The 24,650-nt window shown below is 44.1% G+C and overlaps 2 protein-coding genes across 2 annotated transcripts in view; one reads left to right on the forward strand and one right to left on the reverse strand.

Annotated features, from left to right (window-relative positions):
• The first annotated feature begins 5,658 nt into the window (after positions 1 to 5,658).
• On the forward strand, positions 5,659 to 15,040 carry CD302 (CD302 molecule). Its single transcript, XM_015420877.1, has 6 exons — positions 5,659 to 5,698; positions 6,674 to 6,772; positions 8,483 to 8,605; positions 9,926 to 10,099; positions 12,672 to 12,698; positions 14,853 to 15,040. The coding sequence occupies exons 1-6, from the start codon at positions 5,659 to 5,661 to the stop codon at positions 15,038 to 15,040; spliced, it is 651 nt and encodes a 216-aa protein (XP_015276363.1).
• Positions 15,041 to 21,878: 6,838 nt separating this feature from the next.
• The window catches only part of MARCH7 (membrane associated ring-CH-type finger 7), a 39,630-nt gene continuing 36,858 nt past the window's right edge, over positions 21,879 to 24,650 (reverse strand). Inside the window, exon 11 of the mRNA XM_015420878.1 lies at positions 21,879 to 22,698. Within this exon, the coding sequence (XP_015276364.1) occupies positions 22,643 to 22,698 (56 nt within the window). The 3' untranslated portion in view covers positions 21,879 to 22,642. The remainder of the gene's footprint in view (positions 22,699 to 24,650) is intronic.

The raw sequence follows: 24,650 nt of genomic DNA on the forward strand, positions 1-24,650 counted from the left end.
TGAAAGGCTCCTCCACAAGGACCCTACCGGAGCCTGCATGCCCGTGGCTTCTAGCCTTCCTCTCTCTCCTTGCGCCGGGGGACTCTCGCGGAACTTTGCTCCACTTTCGCGTTCCCGTCTGTCTTCTCTCTGCCCGGAAAAGCCTTTTAAACATCTCATTCGTGGCCAGGGCTCGCCCACCCCGTCAAGGCCGCCCCCCCTCCACTAGCCGACAGTGGGTGGCGTCGGAGAGCTGCTGGCGGCCGCCGAGTCTCCAGAAGACGCGTAGCGGCCCAGACGAAGCCTACTTGGGCCATGGGCGGCCCCTTCCCCCCGTACTCCTGCCTCATGGGCGGCCTCCTCCTGGCCGCCGCGTTGCCCTCCCTGGGAGCAAACGGTAAGGCAGCTCCTCCTTCCCGCTTGGGGTCTCCGCTAGCCCGGGGAAGGCCTGGCCCCTCCTTTTGCCTCCCGCCTCTCGGGAGCCGCGGCTCTCCCTCGCCCGCGCTCGCCTCTCCGCCGCCTACAAACATAATAGGGATTGTCTGGGTAGTTGTAGGCACGGGGTTTAACTCCAGCGTCTGCTGAAGTATGCCTTGCTTACGCAGTGCACGGATATGATGAGGCTTACTCCCAAGTAAGCATTCATAAGACTGACGTTTTGATCAAAACCTGGGTTTCTTAAAGTTATAATTATCATAGAGTTTAGCGTCGCCGCAGTATATTTCCGACAGTTTCATGACTGACAGAGCTCTTTTGGCTATAATAGTTGTGTGCTGCCAGGCAAAAATTCAGCAGTTGAGATCTTCCCAGTCAATGCTGGGGTGGGGCTTTGCCTGTTGGGTATCTGCCTCACCTGCTACCGTGAAAGGTACAGTAGGCTGTTCTGTCTAAGGAGACAGGAAAACGAATGTGTGTCTTTAAGCAAATACAGGGTGTAATGAGTAATCACAACCATATGCCCCTATTTTTTTTTTAGGGTAATCTGCCTCCCCCCTTGAATGCTGGCACCCCCAGCACTGGAAATCAAGTACGCGGCCCATGAAATATAAATAGTTGGTTTTTTAAAAGAAGAAGAAGCAGCAGCAGCAACATTGTTGGATCAAAATATCACAAAAACAATGGATAATTTCTGCCCTATGTTTTGCTTCCTCTGAACTCATACCAAAAGATGTCTGCACAATTTCTACTAGACCTCTAGGATCTATTATCACATTTGGTCAATAGATAAATTAGCCTTGTTCCACAGACCATTGATTTTTCTCCTCTGAGGCAATAGCAGTCCCATTGCAAAGGGAGGGTAGCATATGTTTAATTGTTTTAATATAGAATAATATATTTGTAAATTTGTCACTTGATAGCCTTTTGAAAACTTTTATTACATTCAGTATAAACTAGAAAACTGTCCATTTGAAGGAATATTTTTTAAAAGAAATTCATGGTTTCATAGGTCAGACTACCAGCAACTGTTTCGGGGGGGGGGGGGGGGGTGTAATGGATCTCATTCATCTGCCCAAAGATGAACGCAGCCTGGAGTTAACACTGATAAGCTAATGAATGTTAAAATGTGGCATGGGATCTCATTGCTTTTTTCCGGGCTTCATCGTCCTAGAAATCAAATCAAATAGATGATGAGCAAATTAATTTCCTGTTTTTTCTCCATGAGGGGATAAGGAAGTTGCATTATGCTGGGAAGTCATTTTGTTTGAAGTCCATTTGGCCAGCGTTGTGCTGTTAAGAAACATGATGCAAAACAAACAAAGCCTCCAGATACATGGCAAAACCCTTAATGGAGTTTGAAGCTAAAATTAAACACATTCACATACATTTCCAAATCTAGATGTTGAGTGGGAGCATATATACAATCTAGTTTTTGTTGTGCATAAATGTAATGATATATACATTTTCAGAATCAGGGTCTAATTATGAAATTGTTAATTACAAGGGTGAGCTCAATTAGAGCAAGTATGGCTGTTCATTTATTTTAAAAAAACAATGGGAGGGTCACAGCCAGGGTTCCCTCTAAGCTGAGTTAGTGTGAGCTAGCTCACAGTTTTTTAGCCTCCAGCTCACACATTTTTGTCTTAGCTCAGGAAGGATGGCTCCAGAGCAAACTAATGTATGCAGCAGCCAAATCGCTCCCTCACAACTTTAATGCCAGTAGCCCACAAAGTAGAATTTTTGCTCACAAGACTCCACAGCTTAGAGGGAGCATTGGTCACAGCTAGTGTGAATGTACATAACACTACATCTGAAGATGTGCTGTGTTCCTAACCACTCCTTCATTGAAAGGACTTGTGCCCCTTAGAAATATGGAAGATTACCAGTGCTAACTGGAAAGCATGCTTTGAACTGGTCCTGTAGCTTCATTTGAACAGGTTTAATCTGCAGCAATTAGTAGGTAATAAGTCATTAGCTCCATGCTATGTAAAACTTATGATTTCTGCTGCTCAGACCTCAGTTAAAATATTTGTAGGAGTGGTTAAGTGGTTAAGACGCTGAACTGCAGGCTGTGGAAGGTCAGTAGTTCAGCAGTTCAAGACCTGAGTTGCCACATGACGGAGTGAGCTCCCGTCTCTAGTCCCAGCTCCTGCCAACCTAGCAGTTCGAAAGCAAGAAATTGCAAGTAGATAAATAGGTACCGCTTTGGTGGGAAGGTAACAGCGTTCCGTGTGCCTCGGCGTCTATTCATGCCGGCCATATGACCACGGAAATGTCTTCGGACAGCGCTGGCTCTTCGGCTTTGAAACGGAGATGAGCACCGCAACCCTAGAGCCGGACTCGACTGGCTTTCGAGCAAGGGAACCTTTACCTTTACCTTTAAGAGGCCAAGCACCACCCCCTTTTTCCTGCCCTGTTGTTAACTCTAATTCCAGTGTGAGAAGATCCATTTTCAAAGCCTTGCTAGTATTTTGCTATTGGTTCCCCCCAAAAAAAATTTTCTTCTTTCAAATTCAGGCCTACGTGAATGCCCATGTGGAACAAACAACATCAGAGTTTTCAGCCATTGTCACTGATACAGCACAGTGACAACAGAGTTTCCACATGATGGGTTTTCCTCATGTTTTATGCCCCAGTCCCCCACAGCAGTCATTCCTGGCCCCCTCCCTCATTATGCTATCAGAGTATTTTTCTTTTTTAAAAAATAAATCTGTAATTGTCATATTGATGGAATGTTAGACCAATAGGACAATTACTGGTCTTTTTTTAGAAAATGAAAAAACCCACCAGTAGGGGGAATGGCTGCTGTGGCGGACTAGGTCATGAAAAAGATGCTTATATGGGTGGTACTGGGATAAATCCAGACTTTCCCATCCACATGGCAGCAACTCCAGTTTTGCTGCCATCTTTCCAAAATGTTGTACTAAAGTGTGTTTTGGATACACCAAAACTCTATAAGAAAGTGGGGAGGGAAACGTTTCCAGTGGCATTCAAGCCATGGTAAACAATCTCTGTGGAAAACCCACTAGTCACATTTGATACACAAATCTGTCTGTGTGCTCCCATTGCCAAATTGGAAACACACAGTCAGAGTCCAACGAGTTAGATGAATATCTGTTTAGTGCATTGAAACAGGGAATACAGTGCATTGGTACCTTTGAGACTGCATTGTAATTATTCAACTCATAAGAACATAAGAGACGCCAATGTTGGATCAGGCCAAAGGCCCATCCAGTCCAACACTGTCACACAGTGGCCAAAAATACCAGGTGCCATCAGGAGGCCCACCAGTGGGGCCAGGACATTAGAAGCCCTCCCACTGTTGGCCCTCCCAAGCACCAAGAAGACAGAGCATCACTTGCCCCAGAGCCCCTATCTATACCTTGTGGCTAATAGCCACTGATGGACCTCTGCTCCATATGCTTATCTAATTCCCTTTTGAAGCTGTCCATGCTGGGTTCAGAGTAGGTTTCTTTAGGTGTGTATGCACCACTGCCCACTTCAAGGTAAGAGTGACCACCCTACCTTTCAGGGAGGCTTTTGCTGTGTCACAGACCCAGTCTGCCAGCCCCCCCCCCCCGCACCACAGATTTAAGCAGCGAGGAGGAGCAAGGGTTGTACAAACAAGTGGTAAGGCATAGATTGGGGTCCCCAGCGAAGTGCCCACGGGCACCGTGGTGCCTCCTGGCACCCATCAAGTGTTTTTTTTGCAAAGTGGGGACAGGTGAGACTTATGCCTGGGAAGGCTTCTGATTGGCCATTGGAGATTTGATTGACTATACACATTTTTAAAGCTATTGCTTTAGCAGCAGTTGCCACCACATCACAAGGGTATTTACTGTGTGACTGAAGTTAGCTGTGGGAGCCATATTGCGGCTGGTTCTTTCTCCAGTTGCAGCCATTTTGCAGCTGCACCTACCATGTTGTGTCAGAATTCCAAAGGTGACCTCAGGCTCAAAAAGGTTGGGGGCCACTGGCATAGATTTTCAATATGTTTATAAATCAAAGGATTTATACATGCTTAATATTTTTCCATACATGACTGGATAGGGAGTTAAAATATTTGTGATACTTCAAATTAATTATATTTTAAATGTAAAGTAAACACACCATCTGTTTGTTGCCCTGAACATATGCTATCCATCTTTGTTTTTCCAAGAGAGTACAATAAAATCTTTGGTCAGTGGCTATGAAACTCAGATTTTTGACATCACCTACTGTGTGGTGTTTTTAACTGGAGATGCCAGGGATTGAACCTGGGACCTTCTGCATGCAAAGCAAAGGCACTTTTTTTGGCTGTAAACAATCTTGTATAGATAGAATTGCCTTTTAATCTTTAGCGCTAAATTAAGGGGATATACTTCTGAGTTTAATTTCTACTGAATCACTGTAAAATGCACATATTTTAATTGACATTATTAGAATCTCTTTTGCCCTCAAATCTGTATGTGCTGAAAAATGGTTTTCTGGTACTTACAGTATTAACAGAAAGCACTGCAAAGTAATGAAATCAAAAGTTTCTGTTTTAATATTAGAAGAATTTCCAATAAGTACAGTGAGAAATGAGGAAAGGCATTCCAGACAAAATGCAAAAGCCATTTTAAAATAGCACTGAATAACGGTATCAATAAAGAGCCATAGTCTTATGTTTTATGGATAATTTTTATGCTGTTTATGTTTTTAATGGCTTTTTGTTGCATTGTTTTAATTGTAAGTTGCTTTGAGCAGGACTCTGAAGAGGTAGCATGGAAATATTCTAAATACATTAATAACTAAGATTCATTTACAGTAAGGAAAATTTGTTCCAGTCAGCGCTAATTGGCAGAGGTAAGTTTCTGCCAGTGGCTATTGTTTCCATTCATGGAGCTAAAACTGATTTTAAGAAGTGTATATGAGTTTTCGCAGAATTTTCCTAAAACAGTTGACTTGGAGAAGCAAAACAAAACACCAAACTAAAGCATGCAATTTGTGCTTCCCTTTAAGTTACTCTTTGTGGTTTTGATGAGGAATAACTGGGTCTCTTCAGCTGAGCTGAGCATGTATTTTCAGTGCTAAACGGACTGATTTTCTGAGAAGCACTGTTGTTTTTGCAGTTCCTGCAAATTGTTGGGATTGAAACTCTTCAGTTCTGTTTCTGGCTTGCATGTTTGACTTACACCAATTGATAGGTAACCAGGAAAGATTAAATGCCTGAACTGTTACACTGCTATACATCTTTTATTTCTGAAGTTAATTCAAGACATGTACGCCCTGGTCCAGATGATAATTTTTGGTGAGCATGGTACATATTGACAAGTAATTCTCACCGTGTTTCCCTGGTATTCTTTCCAATGGTGGTCCAGTCCCAAACTGAAAAGGGTGGCAGACAATCCTGTTTTGATGTGTGCTTTGAGCAAAAGCAGTCAGTGCCCAGAAGTGATTTGTTCTGTGTGGAGGGACAAGTGAAAGACTTTGGTTTACGGATGAGGGAATAAGGCTACCTGTCTAAAGCACATCGATTAGAAAGTCCCATTGAACTCAGTGGGGCTCCTTCCAATTAAACAAACTTTCAAGGGTGCAATCCCATACTTTATATACTGGTCTGAAAATGAATAAAGTGTGATGTATATCTGCAGGGGAGGAAAGAAATGTACTTTGATGTATATCTTTTATCTGATATTTGTTGTTGTTCAGTCGCACAGTCGAGTATAAAATGAATGCCTACTCATTTCCATTGAAAAGTACTTTGTGCCCAAAATGCTTAGTGCTATTTTTTTTAATCTGCTGTCCAAGACCCAAGGTAAAAGCACACACCTAACATTTTGATCACTTTCCCACCATTAATTTCAGACTAAATTTAGTGTGTCCAACTCTAGTGGGAGCGCAACTATTGAACAATAATCATTTTGCATGGATATCCAGAGTGCTAACTGCATTGTGTTTTATCTCCTGAAGCCCTTTGGTTTTGACGTCCAGTGCCTTGGAGATGGCTATATAAACGGCATTGCTATTATTAATCAGTAAAAGTATAGTTGCCCTGACCTGGAGGGCCCAGTCTTGCCCAGTCTCATCAAATCTCAGAAGTTAAGCAGGATCATCCCTGGTTAGTATTTAAATGGGAGACCACCAAGGGATTCCAGGGTCACTACACAGAGGCAGGCAGTGGCAAACCACCTTGGTTCATCTCTTCCCTTCAAAACCCGATGAGGGCACCATAAGTCAGCTGCGACTAGAACTGTAATTACTTAGAGTGATTATGATCCTCTTTCCTACGCAGAATGTCCTTCTTCCTCTTGGATTTCATTTGGAAGTAGCTGCTATGCCTTTCTTGAAGCACAGCTGGAGAGCATGGATGATGCCAGAGAGTTCTGCAAAGGTAATGCAACTGGTCCGTCTTCCGTTAACGCTGCCCCTTTCTGGTTCACTCCTGAGATGTTGCAGACTTTTTGTGATGTGTTAAGAAGGGCTGGGTTACTTTCACATCTTAATTACAGTTCGTAATTATGACAGTTATATGATAGTGATTATAGATATAAGTGCATTGTTAGGGTTGACAGCTTCAGGGGGTGGCCAGAGATCTCCCAGAATTACAGCTCATCTCCAGACAACAGAGATCAGTTCCCCTGGAGAAAATGGCTGCTTTGGAAGGTGGACTGTTTGGTGTAGTGGTTAAGTGCGCGGACTCTAACCTGGGAGAACCGGGTTTGATTCCCCACTCCTCCACCTGCAGCTGCTGGATGACCTTGGGGAAGCCATAGTTCTGTCAAAGCTGTCCTTGAAAGAGCAGTTCTCTCAGAGCTCTCTCAGCCCCACCTACCCCACAGGGTGCCTGTTGTGGGGAGGGGAAGGGAAAGGAAGAAGAAGAGAAGAGATTGGATTTATACCCCGCCCTTCACTACCCAAAGGTGTCTCAGAGCGACTTACAAACTCCTTTCCCCCTCCCCACAACAGACACCCTGTGAGGTAGGTGCGGCTGAGAGAGCTCTGACAGAAACTGCCCCTTTTCAAGACGTTTTCAAGGAGTTTGTAAGCCACTCTGAGAAGTGAAGGGCGGGGTATAAATCCAATCTCCTCCTCCTCTTCTCTTCTGTAGGACATTATACTCTGCTGAGGTTTCTCCCTTCCCCAGACCCCACCTTCCCTCCAGATATTTCCCAAACCAGAGCTGGCAAGCCCAGACCGCATTATGCTGATCAGGAAGGTAGATGGTTAGGAGCAGTATTTACTTTTTGTTTGAAGCTTCAAGATATGATGTGATTCAGTTTAGCCTACTCTGTCTTCCTGATAATATACAAGACCACTGCAAAACTTTTTGGTTAAACTGGTTTTAGCAAGCCGAGGAACCTCTCAGCATGCTCCAGGGACACCCCCTTCAAAAACAAAACAAAACACACAACGAAAACATGTTGCAGAAGATTTTTTGGCATGTTCTAGAATCAGTTCATTTGGACCATTATTGGAGCTCACTGTTGCCTCACATGAACAGAGAATTGAACTTAAAAAAACACTGAGCACTCTTCCACCGCTGCAGAATGTGGGGTAGGATTGGAAGTGAACAGGCAAGCTGGTTTTCAGGCAAGCTTCTCTCCCCACTGCTGATTTTGGCTCATCAGGAAACCTTCAAGGAACCCCAGGGTTCTCCACAACACAGTTTGTAAACCACTGCTCTAGCCCAATTATAAGTTGTCCAAATGTTCTCTGAAAAGCTTTATTGCTGTTCTGCTGTGCAGTTAGAAATGAGGCCCACTAACTGTGTAGCTCTCACAGTCGCTACGGATATCTGCTCGTCCCAGTGGGACGTACTTCTAAGTGAATGTGTTTAGTATCTTTTATACCTAGGCTGCACGCCTGTGGCTGGTTATGTGTGTATAATTCCCCCAGAAAGCAGCAGGATTTAACTGTGCATAACTAACTACAAGATGATGCCTCTGTGGCAACTAGTGTGCATAAGCATAGTTTGATGGCAGTGAACACATACGAAGTATAGTGCCTGCACAAGCTCTGTTTGGGTTCAGTTTTTTAAAAACTAATATTTGACAACAGTGCTGGAATTTGATGGGTTTTGTCTTTTGTCTTCCCTTTGCAGCCAGCAGAGCCGATATGATTAGCATCAATAATAAAGAGGAAAATACTTTTATCTTGAAAGCCTTCCAGACCCATTGGCATGGTCCTGAATATATTTCATTGGGCATGTTTTTTGATACTGATGGTAAGTGACTCGTATTCTGGTACAGGTACGGGCTGGGCCTCAAGTCTAAATTCTGTTGAGAATGCGTCTCCATTAGGAACGACTTCCTCATGGAAAGATGCCCTCTGTCTCTCTGAGTCTTTTCAAGCTTTCCAGATGTATCGAAAACAAGACAAAAACAGGCCTTTCATTCGTGACTGCTCACCTTTTCCCTGGGCATAGGTACCTGTAAGGTCCACAAGGAGGAGAATCTTTGAGAAGCAAAAAAAGGAATAAAGAACAACCTTCTGTATTAGACTGATCAGAGGGGAAGGGGTGAAGGAAATGGGATAACAGCCTGTTGCCAGAAAAATCTAGATTGGGGTCTCCAACAGGTTGCTCATGAGCTATTGATAGCTTGCTGGCTGCTGCAGAGTACCTCATGCATCCCCTAGATTAGAAGATCCACAAAATGATTGCAATAAAATATGCTCTTGGCTTTTCTTTTCTTTTCTTTTTTTAAAAGGAAGTTTTTATTTCATAGTATTTTTTTCTGCGTGCTGTTTAGTGGATAGGTTTCATTTTTATTCTTCTGCTTATTCCGTGTTTTCTTTCGAGGACTCAGCAAAACTTGGTAGACGTATGGGGGTGGAGACGGCATAGTTCAAGATATTTTGCATTACTGAGAAGTCATTAGAGAAAAGGCCGGTGACTCGATCTAGATCATACCGAGTGGCCTCACACTGGACCAGGATATGGATCTATCTAGATCAGCATTGTCTGCTATGACTGGCAGTAGCTTTCAAGGTTTCTGATGTCTTTCCAAGTTCTGCTACTTGACCTCAGGGCCTTCTGCATGCAAATCATATGTTCTGCCACTGAAGTGTGGAGTACTTTCAGCAGGACCCGGACCTATTTCCAAATACAGGTTCAAAATTAGCTCTTACAGTCTCCTGTAAGGATAAGTCCCAGTGGTGGTTGAAGGGCAAATATAAGAACCTTTATGAAGCAGTGCACCCAACAGTCTGGTCACTGTGTGGATAAGAGACCTCCTGGGAATCCTGTGGAAGCTGCCTTGAGGTCTGTGATGGAAGAAAGCAAGAACAAATACCACACATATGCTGTTCTGGTGGGACATGACAATTGTGCCATTAGTTTATTAGAGCGCCAGATCTACCACTTGATTATTCAGGGCAACAGGAGCATGGTTTGCATGGCTTTGCTGCACCCAGCTAGTTGCAGAATGATGTTTGAGTTGCCAAGTCGTTAAAATGGATATTTAGATTGGACTGTCTTTTGAGAACAAAAGGACGTGATTTTTTTTTAAAAAAAACATAGTTTTTATCCAACTTGTTATTGCAGATGATGTTTTCAAATGGTATGATGAATCTAAAGTGAATTTTACAAACTGGATGGAGGAAGAAAGTAGCAATGAGCTCCTGGACACCTGTGCTACAATGCAGACTACATCAGGCGGATGGAAAAAAACAAGCTGTGAACATCTCCCACTAACTGAGGTCCTTTGTGAAGCCACCTGTACGTAAGAGTTGTGCCTGCCTGGTGCTAAGAGTGACTAGATTTCATAGATAGTCGAAGTGGTTACATGCAAATGCTCTGGAAGCAATTAACCATTGGGCTGCTGTGGATATGGTGTTCTTTAAGGCTTCTCTCCAAAAATATATGTGGAGTGAATTTTGTATCTAATAGCCATGAAGGGTCCCTCCCCCCTCCACACACCAGGGCTCCCTCTAAGTTGTAGAGTCTTGTGAGCAAAAATTCTACTTCGTGAGCTACTGGCATTAAAGATGTGAGCAAGTGATTTGGCTACTGCATAAATTAGTTTGCTCTGGATCCTTCCTGAGCTAAGACAAAAATATGTGAGCTGGAAGCTAAAAAACTGTGAGCTAGCTCACACTAACTCAGCTTAGAGGGAACACTGCCACCCACCCACCCACAACAGAGATCAAAAATATGCACAACTGGGCCAACATCACCTGAGAGTGCAGAAGAGAGAACACAGTGGGAAAAGGAAGAAAAGGAAATGGCAAGACCAGGTAGGAGATGGAGGAACTAGGCAAAGAGGTAGCAGGGAGATGGGTGGAGCGGAAATGGATACACAGACAAGCAGGGAGGAGGAGAAGGGAGCCCAGTGGCAGCTGAAGGTTGGAGACGATGACAAGGGGAGGGAGACAGGAAAATGAGCCAGCAGCAAGAGGCAAGACGGAGGAACGAAGGGAAGAGGAAGTACAGTTTTCCCTCCCTTGTGGCCCCCTTTTATGTATTCTCTAGTTCTCTTTAGTATTTCAGTTCAAATAATGTGCATTGAAAGTTAATGAGATACAGAGATAAACGAAACCACACTCTGCAATCAAAACATAATCTAATTCATCTAGTTTATCATTCAGGTAAGTGGCAGGCATTTCCGAGAATAAACAGTGACATATTTCATGCTGAGAGCCGTGAACAGGATCCAGCAAGCCACAAAATAGCCAGAGTCTTACAAACCTCTGTTTTTGTACTTTCGTTCCGACAGAGAGCATGCCACTATCAGGAATATATTTGCAACCTTACTTCACTGTTTCTGATAAGATAATTAGTTATGGAAAGCCAGTGGGGTTGCAAAGATGGCTGGTTAGAATGTAAGGACGCAACTTCGTTTCTTAAGGTCCATAAATTTCTTAACCGGACCGATCGTTATAAAGTAATAAATGATTCTGCTCACATTCTGCTGCATGCAATTAATTCTTATTGATTTCAGCTTCTTGAACAGAGAAGAGCTCTGAGAGGCACACAGGACTTCTGCATGCACAAAAACTTCCCAGCTCCTTCAGTGCAGACTGATAGTATGTGCAGAGCTGGGGTCTGTTGAGATTCATGGGAAATCCTGCTCATACAAGAGCTCCGTGTATTTATAAGAGTCTGCAGAGTGGTGAGCTCTGTGTTCAGGATTTACTATTAGCATTGCATCTATATATCTAATAGCGAAAGGCGCCCCCTGCGTGTGGATACCTAAATCCGTGCATCGGGGGCACCTGGGGGGGAGGGAGATTTTTGTGCACACTTGGGGCAGTCCCCAGGTGTGCACAAAAATCTAAAAAACTTTTAAAAATATCGGGGGGATACTTAAATCCCCCCAAAAGTGACAGAAGGGGACGCTCTGCAAACTCCCTTGTCGCCACCGCTTGGGGGGGGGAGAGCAGCAAGGCCCGAGCGGCTCACTTCGGAGCCGGGGGGGAGAGCCGCGAGGCCCGAGCGGCTCGCTTTGAGGCCAGGGGGGGAGGAACCGGCGGAATGGTGGGGAACTTACCTCCTCCTGCTGCTTCCTCCTCTGCCTCCTGTGTGGAGGTCCCCCCCGCAAGTATCGCGGGTCCCGCCCCTTGTCCCTTTTTAATCAATTACAGAAATCAACAGTGTGTTTTAGTAACTAAAATAATATAAATGATAAAGAATGACAGAGATGTCTTTGAGGAAAGTCTTTGAAAAGGATGGTGTTTTATTCCTGTAATTACACCAGCATTACAATATGTTAAGTCCGTACTTAACAAAATAGCCAGAGAGTGATTTCAGCAAAACTCAGGTTTATTTCAGCTCGACGATCAACTTCTCTGACACGGTACAACTTCTCTGATAGCCCGAACAGCTTCCCATTGCAGCTGCTCGGTATTTAAACATTCCCGACAATATGTCTACAAAAGACAGCGTGCCACAAAACAATGTGCTACACAGAACCCACATCAAATAATAGCCACCTGGGTCAAGAGACTGCGGTGGGGAGAGGAAAGGGGGTGAAATTGCCCTCAACTCTCTTCTATCAGCACAGCTCTGCTAACAGAAGAATGAGCAATTTTGTCCCCTCCCCTCTCCCCATGGCAGCCGCCCTATCAGAGCAGCTATTACTCCATGCAGATCCCACAACCCCCCAAAGGAACTTTCCCATCGTTGGGAAGGACTGCTGGGGGAAGGGGACACGGGAAGAATTTGCAGAGGTCACCTCCTCCTGCTGACAACTAATTGCATCCCAACCTGATATCTGTTTGATCTTTTATAATGTTAAATATGGATACACATTCATGTTGTCTTTATTTTCTTTTTTCATGTGTGTTCCTAGCTGCGTATGACAAGAAATATTTACCAGGTGAGTGCGCTCTGCCTTTTCCTTTCAGGCTGAATCTGCCCATCATGAGATACCGAACCATCATCACTCCATGGCAGTTGTTCACTCCTGTATTTTCCTGTGCGGATAACCAGTCCAGTTGTGAACGATTTCTATAACACAGTGATAGGACAATATTTGGGTTTTTTTCATTGTCTTCATAACTGTTCATGGTTGAGCTTCAAGAGGACAGTGTTTTCTTCAGGTCACTGAGATTAGGTTTCTCTTGAATGATGGCTACAAGAAAACAGCCACCATTGTCTTGCAATTCAGTGCTGTGAATCTACACCTGAATCCTAAGCAACTTCATTCAGAAGCCCCACATGGCAGTGAGAATTAGTTCTATGTAAATGTGCTCAGTGTCACAGCTCTTAACTGTCACAAAGAGACCTCCTGCTAGATCCTTTCCTATGTCTCACAGGATACCAAAGCATACATGCAGCCTACCAGTTATGAATGGTAAACGCAGTTTAGTATGTGCCTTGGGGGCCCACTGCTTCCACAGTGGCTCTTTCTGTTAACATTGAGAAGGCCTGCTATTTGAAAGTTCAGTGCCAGGCACAGTTTACAGGCTGCATGTGTATTTGGGCACGCATACCCAATTCAAAAAGCAGCATGAACTGGTTCTTGGGCCTTGACCAGATGGAAGTTGTAGCCTCCGCTTAAATTCCAGGCATAATTTCATTCACACAATGGCTCTAAAGTTAATATGTCAATAGTAGCTGTAAAAAAATAATAAATTGTTGGACCGACAACTTTTTGCATAAAACCAGACATGTTCACTCATGTTAGTAAAGGTAAAGGTTCCCTTGCTCGAAAGCCAGTTGAGTCCGACTCTAGGGTTGCGGTGCTCATCTCCGTTTCAAAGCCGAAGAGCCAGCGCTGTCTGAAGACGTTTCCGTGGTCATGTGGCCGGCATGACTAAACACCAAGTCGCACGGAACGCTGTTACCTTCCCACTGAAGTGGTACCTATTTATCTACTTGCAATTTCTTGCTTTCAAACTGCTAGGTTGGCAGGAGCTGGAACTAGAGATGGGAGCTCACTCCGTCATGCAGCACACTCTGGTCTCGAACTACTGAACTACCGACCTTCCGCAGCCTGCAGTTCAGCGTCTTAACCACTTGAGCCACCGCAGCTCCTCACTCATGTTACTCACTATGTATTATCTCTCTTTAGATATGCCACTGGGCCTATTTGATGGGCTTTGGTGGGTAACGTAGGCCAGTTTCTCTAATATTAGTTTATCGGAAGTCAGTAGCAGCCCATGAATTTGCTGCAGCTGGACAGCCCTTTTCTGGACAGAAATATTGTCCTGGTTTGGTGCTGGGTTTTTTCCAGCAATCAAGTCACGTCTGACGTATGGGCGACTCCTGGTGGGGTTCTCAAGGCAAGAGACATCCAGAAGTGGTTTGCCATTTGCCTGCCTGTCCCTTGGTGGTCTCCCATCCAAATACTGACCAAGGCTGGCCCTTTGGGTAGTGAAGGGCGGGGTACAAATCCAATATTTTATTTATTTATTTATTTCCAATTTATACCCCACCTTGCCGGTAAAATCGCTTCTCCTCTTCTGCTGCTTAGCAGCCAAGATCTGACGAGCTCAGTCCAGCCTGGGCTATCCAGACCAGGGCATTGTTAGCACAGGATCAGAAAGGGGCACAGTTAGAAAGGAATCCTGATTCAGATACACACGTCAGGATTGGAGACTGCTTTGTAAAGAACTTACCGCTTCTTGCCCAGGGTGCTAGTACAAGATAATGTGGAGGAAACGCAATAAAATAAAAGCGCCATAAAATGTTATTGGTCTCACCATGCTTTCTGATCTGGCACATCAGGAACAGTTTCCCACCCTCGGAAATACCCACTTTGTGGGAAATTGGTAAAAAGTTAACAACTCAGCTGTTCAGCAGTGTGGCCACTAAGCTGCACCTTGGTCTTCCCACAGTAGCCTGTAGAGTGGAAAAGGCTGTCAAATGTTAATAAAAGTAAAGCTACGAGGAAGAAAGATCCAGTGACTGCTGATGTTATATAGCTTGCCTGACGGGAGATACTAAACGTGCTTTTAAACTGTAACAGAACAATGCCCAGAGGGGACAATCCCTGTACCTCTTTGACAGAATAACTCTCTTGTTTCAGATAAAACCTGGACAACAGTCTTAGTAATAACTTCAACAGTCATTGTATCAGTCTCTGCAGCGTTTCTCTGGTTCCTGTACCAAAGGAAGGTTTCTTCTGCTACATTTATGACACAGAATTTCTCCAGGCAAGTACCATGTCATGATGAACTGATTCTCATAGACGAGGAAAACGAATATACGGCCTAAACTGCATTAATTTATAAAGACATAACTACGTAAAGGAACAACAGGATTATCCTGAGGGCAAACCTACGAGGAAATCTAAAGGAGTGGACAATATTAGTCCAAGCACCTTCTGTATGCAATGAGATAGTTTGAAATGTGCAATTGTTTTCATGAAATGAGTTGTACTTTCTCACAGGAAGCCATTCCCTGCATATAAAAGGGCTGTTGCATAAATGGTATGCAATTATACTGGGGGACTGACCATGCAGTGGGGGGAGCTAAAGCGGATACACCAGTCCCATTGATATATTGATACACGCGTACACACTCAAGCAGAAACATGCAAGATTCACTGGGGTGGGGTGGGGGGAGAATCCCCTCCTTCTTCCCCTTTGCTAGCCCACCCTCAGCTCCCTCAGTACTAATACCTGCCCTCCGCTTGCAGTCCTGTACCTCTCCTCACAGGCAGATTCATGGGGAGGGGGGTTCCTGCTCACTTGCCTGCTGCCCTGCCTGCCTATCTGCCCCCCCCTCCCCACCGCTCTTTCTACTCCGCCCACTCAAGTGTCCTTCACACACCGGGACCCCTTCCTGCCATTCTGCTTCCCTTTTCCCCCCCCTCCCCACCGCTCTTTCTACTCCACCCACTCAAGCGTCCTTCACACACCAGAACCCCTTCCTGCCATTCTGCTTCCCTTCTCACTGCTGCCTGCCACTGCTGTGTCTGCTGGGCTCCTTGCCGTTCCCCTTCACACTTCTGCCCACCCGTTTCCCAGCATTGCCACTGTCCATCACACTGCCCCACACACACCCCACTTCCTCTGAAGTGCTTAAACCTGGCTGGTTCACGTTCAATCCAGCAAAGTACAGAAGTCCAGTTGGATCTGCCCTGATTTCGAGAGTGGGGGAGAGATCTCTTCCACATACCAAAGGTGTGTGAATAGCGATTCTTCGTTACGAGTTACTGTGCTAATCTTACTTCAGAGACAAGTTACACACATGAAAGGAGAGGTGTTCTAGTTCAAATATTGCAGCCAGTATCACAGCAACAAATGGACTGGGGGAAAGAAGGACAAGTAAACGGAGGTTATTTGTTATTGCATTGTCTTTTAATGTTTGATTAGAACCACCCACAAGAGCCAGTGGGCTTGTTCTTTCCGTATCAGTTTGCATCACCTGGGTTGAACCCCAAAGCTGTCACAAGCAACGTGGTGCCTGGACAAAGATGCCCAAGCAGCTGCCCTTGCACAGGCATCTGGTCCTCTTGCAATGCTGTCAACAGTCTCTGAAACAGTGTGGCGTTCTGATATTAAAACCTGTGGGCTACGTCTTGTTACTGAAGTCTTTGTGTACTCTGCAGATATGTATCCAATGAACTTTGTAATTGAATGTCAATTATGTCTGTATTAAGACAGATAGGATAAAGCCATAATTATGGACTCTGCAATTTCCATCTGTATTTTTATAAACATTTTAATACTTTTAATATTGTTAAATAAAGCTTTGTCTTCTATGAGGTCTAGTAATTTTGAGAACACAACAGAACAGTAGCAGCACATAGTTGGATTCGGAAAAACAACTGAAACAGGCCTTTCTGAGAACTGTTTACTGGCTTACAGTAAATTTGTGTTTTGTGTTTGTGTGTAGATAAAATAGCAGTTCTTCAAATGGCACCTTGAGTATGCTAAGCATTTGTTTAGTGGGCAGGATTGTAAATGAAAATATTAACTGCAACCAGAATATAAATAGTTGGTCAGACTAATTAGCAGTCTTCTGAATGCTTCAGGGCAGATTTTGTAGCCTTCTATCAGGGCCCAGACATAATTTTACTTTCTGTAGGTGGGTTCCACAGAAACCTCTAAAACCATCTGATCCTCCACAACCTTCTATGTATTTTAAAGCCTGTGAAGTGCTAGAGGCAGAAACACAAGTTGAATAAGACCACTCATTAAGTTCAGAACCTTTTCCCTTAAGTTACTTCTGTGCCGTACTTTAAGCACCCTTTTGTGCACACAGTCATGATTGCAAAAAGGGGAGTTTTGACTAACAGTCCCATTGAAGTCTCACTATTCTCAGGTGCAACATATACCATCAACGGCCCCCTCTGGTTACAACCATGATCCTAGTTCATTTAGTAAGACAGCAAACTAACAGTGTTGTCCTAAGACCACTTTCTTGGGAGAAGGTACTGCTGAATAGACTGTGTAGGATTCTGAGCAGACCCGTTTGGGATGGCTCATGTAAGTCGTGGCTCGTATAACTAGCCGTATGCACTTAGAAAAGCAATGCAGTATTGAACAAACGGGTCTGATGGTTCTTCAAGATTTAATATTACAAACTGAGTTATTAGAAGCAGTTCTTATATAGAGCTTGTGCAGTGTAGTAGTGTTAGGCTAGGACAGGGGGAGGCCATGCTCAAATCTCTAGGCACACAGGAAGCTCACCGGGTAACCTTGGGCCAATCACTCTGAGTCTAACTTACCTCCCAGTGTAGGTAGGGGGGGGGGAGAGAGACAAGCCTTCTTGGAACCAGGGCATAAAAATGCATGTGAGCTTTATGTAATGAAAGGGGTTTTTTTAATACCCCACTTTTATCTACCTTACGGAGTCTCAAAGCGGCTTCCCCTCCCCTCCCCACAAGCAGGCACCTTGTGAAGTAGGTGGGGCTGAGAAAGTTCTGAGAACTGGGACGGGCTCAGGGGGTCACCCGGCCAAATGCAAGATATTTTCTTGCGGCACCACACACTTTTCAAAATGGGTTACTGGATTCTGCACACGCTTCAGGACTGTTCCATGGGTGGCAACTTTTTGTAGCACTGGAGAGGCTGCTCTGCAAGCTCTCCCAAGGAATGTAATGGCCACCAAGGACCCCCCTTCCTAGACGCGGGGCCATCTGCCCTGACTTCATCTTGGCTAAATTCACCACGGCAGCCATTTTATGAGCCAGCAATGCCTCACTCTGGACAAGGTGGAGGACATGGCTGCCCTTCAGGCTGCTCTGACGAGTGACCAAAGGCTTGAGTGGGAGACTGATTCACTGATGGGACTTCTGCAGGCCTGCTTGTCACTGCAGGGGCTCACAAAGCTGGGCACCCACCTCAGTCTACCAATATAACTTCAGCAGCAAATGCAAGTCCTCCTGAGTGCAAAATGTGGGCTTGCTTGCTTTTACTAACCTTGCCTTAAAGTCTCCTGCCAACCTGCCCCAAGCATAGGTGAGGACTCTGCCCTGCCAGCACTCTTGCCCACTCAGGATATTCCCCTGCCTTGAAGCAATCACCTTTTGTTGCCCTTCTGGGAAGCACCCCCAACTCAGAGGTCAGAACAGGAAACCCATAGAGACTCATCCTAGACTCACTTCTGATTCCTGTACGTTACAACCATGTCTTTGAGTTTCCTTTGTGCTGGCTCCTGTAACTTCTTGCTGCTCCACCAGCCAAAAGGTGGCAGTGGTGGTTTCTTCTTATCTCTTCACACAGAGGCTGTTTTTCTTTCTCCGGGAGTCTGAGATGTTTCCTCACCACACAGGAGAATCCCTCCACTGCATGACCCTTCTGATTATTTCCTTGTGACCTTTGGAAGCTCCGCCTACAATCTCTTGATCATCAAAAACAGACAATGTAACCTACCCAGCTCAGCAGTCTGCGGATAGGTAAACACTTCCGTTCATTCCCATCTTAAAAACTTCTTTAAAATCCCTGTCCCCTACTTCTTCTCATGGCTGTTTGCCAGTGCAGAATTCTCACTCTGCCAGCAGCTTGGCTTTCTTTTGTTCCTCTCATCTAACTCTTCATATGCACCATCCTGAACACAACAATTTCACTGTTCTACTTGAGTACTTTTTCAATTCTGGTACCCTTGTATTTCCCTCAGTAACTTCTAATCTTTCTTTTGGAAAAGATCTGGTTGTTTCATGGTTGCTGGTAGCGCAACTGAAGGGCTTTAAGCTTGCATGCCCGCTATCCAAGTGAAGATTCCTAAACCACAATTTCTGTTCCCCCTAATTGGCAAGTGTATTAGTCTTCCAAGGCAGCCAGGCTGCGGAAGCCGGAAGAGCTTTCTCCCTGTCACTGAGGTTAAACTTCCCCAAATTGGCTGGAGTTCTGGGTGAGTGTCCTGAACCCAAGTCAGAAAATACACATTTGTTTAAGGATGCACATGAAAGGGAGCATATATGGTAACAAGAAACTGAAAAAAGCAGTATAAAGAAACTGGTCGCTTTAAGCAGTTTCTTCTTGAAATCAAACAATGGTTCAGGCTGAAGCCTAGAAAAGATGGAAGTTTATTTCTCTGAAAACTTGGGTCAAGCTGCTCATATGTTCAAAGACTCAGATATTGGAGATGGGAAGTAATGCTCCCTCTAAGCTGTGGAGTCTTGTGAGCAAAAATTCTACTTTGTGAGCTACTGGCATTAAAGTTGTGAGCAAGCAATTTGGCTACTGCATAAATTAGTTTGCTCTGGAGCCATCCTTCCTGAGCTAAGACAAAAATGTATGAGCCGGAGGCTAAAAAACTGTGAGCTAGCTCACACTAACTCAGGGTTAGAGGGAACACCGGAAGTAACCCAGATGCCATTAGGCCTGGCAGTTTCAAGGGTACAAGAATCTAGGAGGGTACATTCCATCATTAGCTCCCAAACTCATGGGTGGGAGAAGGTGTTTGTTTAATTGGACCCAATGCAGCTGCAAGGCATCTGGCCTAATTGGCAAACCCACCTGATAGGTCAAATCACCTGCTGGGTCAAAGTTATATCATTTGCTATACATTTGATTAGTTAACCAGAAATCAGGCCAAAAAAGGTACTTGAGCATATAAGATTTTTTATTCTAGTTTTGCCCTGTGTCTGGATTACATCTGACCATGAGACACTTCTTGATTCTGGGTGAGTCATACTGATCAGAAACTTTGTCTTGGACTTTAGAACACTACTGGACTCTGTTTTATGGGTAACATCCAGATCTTGAACCAAAGCTTGTAAATGTTCTTAGTTTAGACTTACGGTTTTATTATTTCTACCCTCACTATTCCCTGCTGTTGATTATTCCTGCAGTTTTGTAATAAAACACATATTTTGTGGAGTTCTTGAGTTCAGGCGGCTTCAATTTTAATCCAATACTTTAGCCCTCATTGGCTACAGGTACCAGATTGTTTTGTGAAGCTCACCTTCTAAGCACCCTATCTTGCAAGGGTGACTTTCTTGATTTTAGGCCCAGGAGGGCTGGAAGCGTTGTCCCTTGGTCTCTGGCTGTCTGGGTAGCAAGAAAGGGGCTGGCGGCAGTGCTAACCAGGGGTGTGAAGACTCACTTCAGCCTTTTTGGTTTTGTCGTTTGACCCGCACCCCTTCGGAGGATCCGGCTTTTATGGTCCCTTGATAAACAGTACTACATTTCCTCTGGATCTTTTTGCAGCACACAGTACTGGTATTTGTATGGACTACCTGCACATACAGAAAATTAAGAGTCACTGCTCTGCAGTGGTTTTAATCTCACCCTGCAGGACACTTTTTAAAGTGTGCCAGGGAGATTTCTACTCGTCCCTCTGGGAACCATGCTTCAGAAGTGAACAGAGCTCCATCTAGTCGCCCATAAACATTCTAGCTGTTGAAGTCCAGAGTTTTGGAACTCGCTGACCTTTCTCTTTTTTGTAACAGATGTGGCAGGATCCTTTGATTGACTTGGTGGCTAACTGAATACAGCCTAAACCACAAACTGACAGGGTAGACTGGGTCTTAACACTTCAGACTGCACTCTTTAATGATCTGTTTGTACTTTACCTTTCACAAACTAGTAAAGAAGGGAGCATTCACTAACACACTCAGTTTTATATAGGAAAGCATTAAAAACAGCACTTTTTACCTGCTGGTTGAAATGTACAATCTGCTTTTCCATCTCATTTTGCTCCTTGTGTAACCTGAAGTTCTCAAAATCATTTCTAGCTGCTGATGGTACATGTACCTTCTTGTTTTGGCTATGAGGCCTGCTATTTTATAAACAATCACTGTGAAGCTGGATGTTTGCTCGAGAGGGAGTACATTCCCAGACCAGACACTGCTTCTGTATGTATTTGTAAGAAACGTATCATGTGTCATCTAGCTGACTTCAACTTGACTACTATAAGGGTGGGGTTACACTTTGGTAAGCTCCCTGTGGTCTAGCTCACTGCCACTGAACTTTGTCTGTGGCTGAGTACAGAGCTCCTAGATACTTTTTTGTTCTTGCTGTTGGCTAGTAGATTGTTAACGGTGACTTGTAAAGCCTAAAATTACCTGGATGCTTCAGGAAGTTATGTGTGAACCACGTACATACATAATACTAAGATCAGCTGGAAAGACACCTTCGGGGTACAGCATCATCTGTGGTGAGGCTACCCTCTTCTGGAAACAGATCTTTTTCAACTGGTGAAACAGGACGTCGGTATGCATGAGGAACCTTCAGTGCATTTAACTCTCACGTGCCTTTCTTTTTTACAGTACAATCATGCTGTACTTTAGTTCATCAAAATAAACAAATGGCGGAAAATAGGCCTGTGTCTTAGGTGTAACTGCCAAAAGTATTCCAATTTGGAGGTATCAGACAGTATTTTGTTAGTAGTCTCTGAACATTAAAACGTGATGCTTTTTTTAAAAAAGGGTTTCACGACCAGATGTTCTGGGGCTTAGCCCACACACCATGATACACACACACACACCCGCCCAAGTGATTCTCATATGCAGACATGTCTTTAGTTCTGCCATGGTCAATGCTGGTGCCCATTTGCACAGTACATCCACAATATTTTTAATAAGACAGACAAATAATTTGCATTATGTTTTATTTACCAAACAAATGACAACACTAGAAAACACGTTCATAACCAGTGCTTCAGCAGTGAATGTGGGTTCTAGAAAAGGTTCATTAAGATAAATAGCTCGGTTAAGATTTTAAACCATTACGTTGTATTCCTGCCAGGAATGCTGAAATGCAAGTGTTTTACACAGCTGTAATTCCTCGCTGGAACATCTACATAATATCAAATATAATCCGCAGTTTTGAAATCATCAGTACTTATAAAAAGCCATCATTTAACACTTATTAGTAGCCCCTTGCAAGTTTATTGCTTTGAGTTAAACGTTCCTCACGGAAAATATAGAAACTTAATATTAAACTCCACAGAACCCATTCATTCCCTGCATTCATCCTATGGTGTAAACACTGGAAGCAAAAACAACAAGACTTCCCCCAAAGGTGTTTTCAAAATGGAAAGCTAAAACAGAAGTATCCCCCCCCCCCTGACTTGCAGATGTACTTAACATTACCACTTAGTGCCAGTAGAAGAGCAAATGTGAGAAACATTTTTCCAGAAGTGTAACTGATTACTGTAAGAAGTTTATACAAAAGGAAATCATGTTTCTTACCACATAAAAAATCTGGTCTTTTAGAAGAAGGCATACAATAATCTCAGTGGAGAAACCACTCCCACCAACGGACCGAATGCTCAGGTCCCCATGCTTCCAGTGTGCAACAGCAGGTTTCTGAACTCAGCAATGCTTTAGAAATCTCTTAACAGTAGTCGGTGTGCCTTACTAAAGAAATGCATACTGATGGGTGCCGAGGGTCCGTTGCCCGTCCAAGCGTCTGGCGGCGTTTACGCAGCATCAAGTGTAGCGAGATCACCATCCTCAGAATCATCGTCTGAAGCTGCTGGAAGTACAGGAGACAAGTCAGAACCATCTCTGGTCAAATCCATGATGCACACAATCGTTTCATAATCTGAATATTAATGTATTTAACAAAACAAAAGGACACACAATCTCAAACGATGGATTTAAGCACCAAAATGGGAGTGTTTCCAACTTGGGAAGCGAGAACTTAGTTCTCCTATAGCCCAAATTTTATGTCTGGCGGACAGGCAGGCAGCCACACATCTTGGCTCAAGACAAGCTGACCTTTAATGAGCAGGCAGGGAAATGGCAATGAGGGGTATTCGCTGGTTGTTTTTTTAATGGAATACGCATACTACAATCAGACATTTTCTAAATGTCTTGTCAAACTGGATGGTTTTGTTAATTGGATATTTCATGTCTTCCCAACATCAATTCTAAACATACACAGACTGTTTGGAAGAGGCTACATATTTGCCATCTGACACAATCTTTTTTTTTTTTTAATCTTGACTGTTTTAGCCTGGATTTACTCTCGCAAGTCTATACCCATATAAGAACCACGTCCCCAGACAGGGCCACCCAGAGGGTTTAAGGGTCCTTGGACAGGTGGGTGCTGTGGGTCTGCCAATACACCTATCAAAAGCAAAAATAATTCATTCAATCTGTCCTCGACATATGCTGGTTAACCCCGTAAACAACCCACTTCAGCTCTCATTAGCACTAATACCATTCAGGTACTCCTATGTATACTATTCACTTCGTGGTGGAGGGGGACAGGTCCTATTATGTCACAATTATATGCAGAGATTCAGTGTCACCTTACACTCTAATATACAATTTCCTCTTTTAAATGAAAACTTTAAGAAAAGGACTCTGGTGAGCCATGTGGCAGGGCTGGGGTCAACAGTACGGTTGGGTGCAGAGGTGGGGTGGGCAGGCTGGGGGCAGACTGCCCCGGTTGTTGTCATCCCCCCCACCACCACCCTGCAGCTGAGTCCACAGGTTCGTATGCAGCAACTAGAATTCCTATATGTCTGTGTGATTTGGGCTGTATTTTTATAATCAGATTCCTGAACAATGAGCCATGTACAGCAGCAGCACGCCCTGACTTGGGATAGCCAAGGCTAGCTTGATCTTGTCAGATCTCGGAAGCTAAGCAGGGTTGGCCCTGGTCAGTATTTGGATGAGAGACCTCCAAGGAATACCAGGGTTGTGACACAGTGGGCAGGCAATGGCAAGCCACCTCTGAACATCTCTTGCCTTCAGAACCCTACAGGTCGCTATAAGTCAGCTGTGACATGATGTCCGGGGGGAAAAGCAGCAGCACAGACTTCCTCATCAGAAGTAGACTGTTAAATACGTAATGCAGTTAAACACATCTGAGTGTTTACTGGTAATCTATGTATGCTTCTAAGGCAAGCGTTTGGATCTTCCTAGAAAACCCAAATCTCTAAGTGGAAAGAAATGCTGCAAATTAAATAATACAATTATAACTTGACTTGCTGAATAAATGGTTAAATTTTTTAATCTATGTATGCTTCTAAGGCAAGCGTAGAAAACCCAAATCCCTAAGTGGAAAGAAATGCTGCAAATCAAATAATACAATTATAACTTGACTTGCTCAATAAATGGTTAAATTTTTAAAACCATGGCTGGAGAAAGGATAACAAACAAGGAAAGAAAAAGAATGGAAAACTGTTGGAGACTAACAAGGGCAGGGATGTTCTTCCACTGAGAAATAAAGACAGTAAGGAAGTAAGCACCCTTAATTCCCTTCAGGGAGGCAGCGGGTCAATCTTTGCAATATTCCTTTCTATTCCCTGCCTACTCATTTGCCCCCCCCCCATCACTGGAGGGCAAATTTGCCCCTATGAGCTTGCTAAAACAACCCTGCTTTTGGGCTCTGCTTTGATCAGAATGGGAACAAGACAGAGCAGTTTGGACTACCTTGACAATGGTTGTTGGTATCTAGGAGTGCTGGGAGGTCTA

The sequence above is a fragment of the Gekko japonicus genome, unplaced genomic scaffold (genome assembly GCF_001447785.1).
Source record: "Gekko japonicus isolate JY-2015 unplaced genomic scaffold, Gekko_japonicus_V1.1 scaffold2322, whole genome shotgun sequence".
NCBI classification, from domain to species: Eukaryota; Metazoa; Chordata; class Lepidosauria; order Squamata; family Gekkonidae; genus Gekko; species Gekko japonicus.

Bases quoted from the DNA above. Each gene is read 5' to 3' on its own strand.
- CD302 (XM_015420877.1), top strand. From the start codon at position 5,659: ATGTACGCCCTGGTCCAGATGATAATTTTTGGTGAGCATG. The intron at 5,699-6,673 runs GTACATATTGAC...TTTCCTACGCAG, and splicing joins GATAATTTTTGGTGAGCATG to AATGTCCTTCTTCCTCTTGG. The intron at 8,606-9,925 runs GTAAGTGACTCG...TTGTTATTGCAG, and splicing joins CATGTTTTTTGATACTGATG to ATGATGTTTTCAAATGGTAT.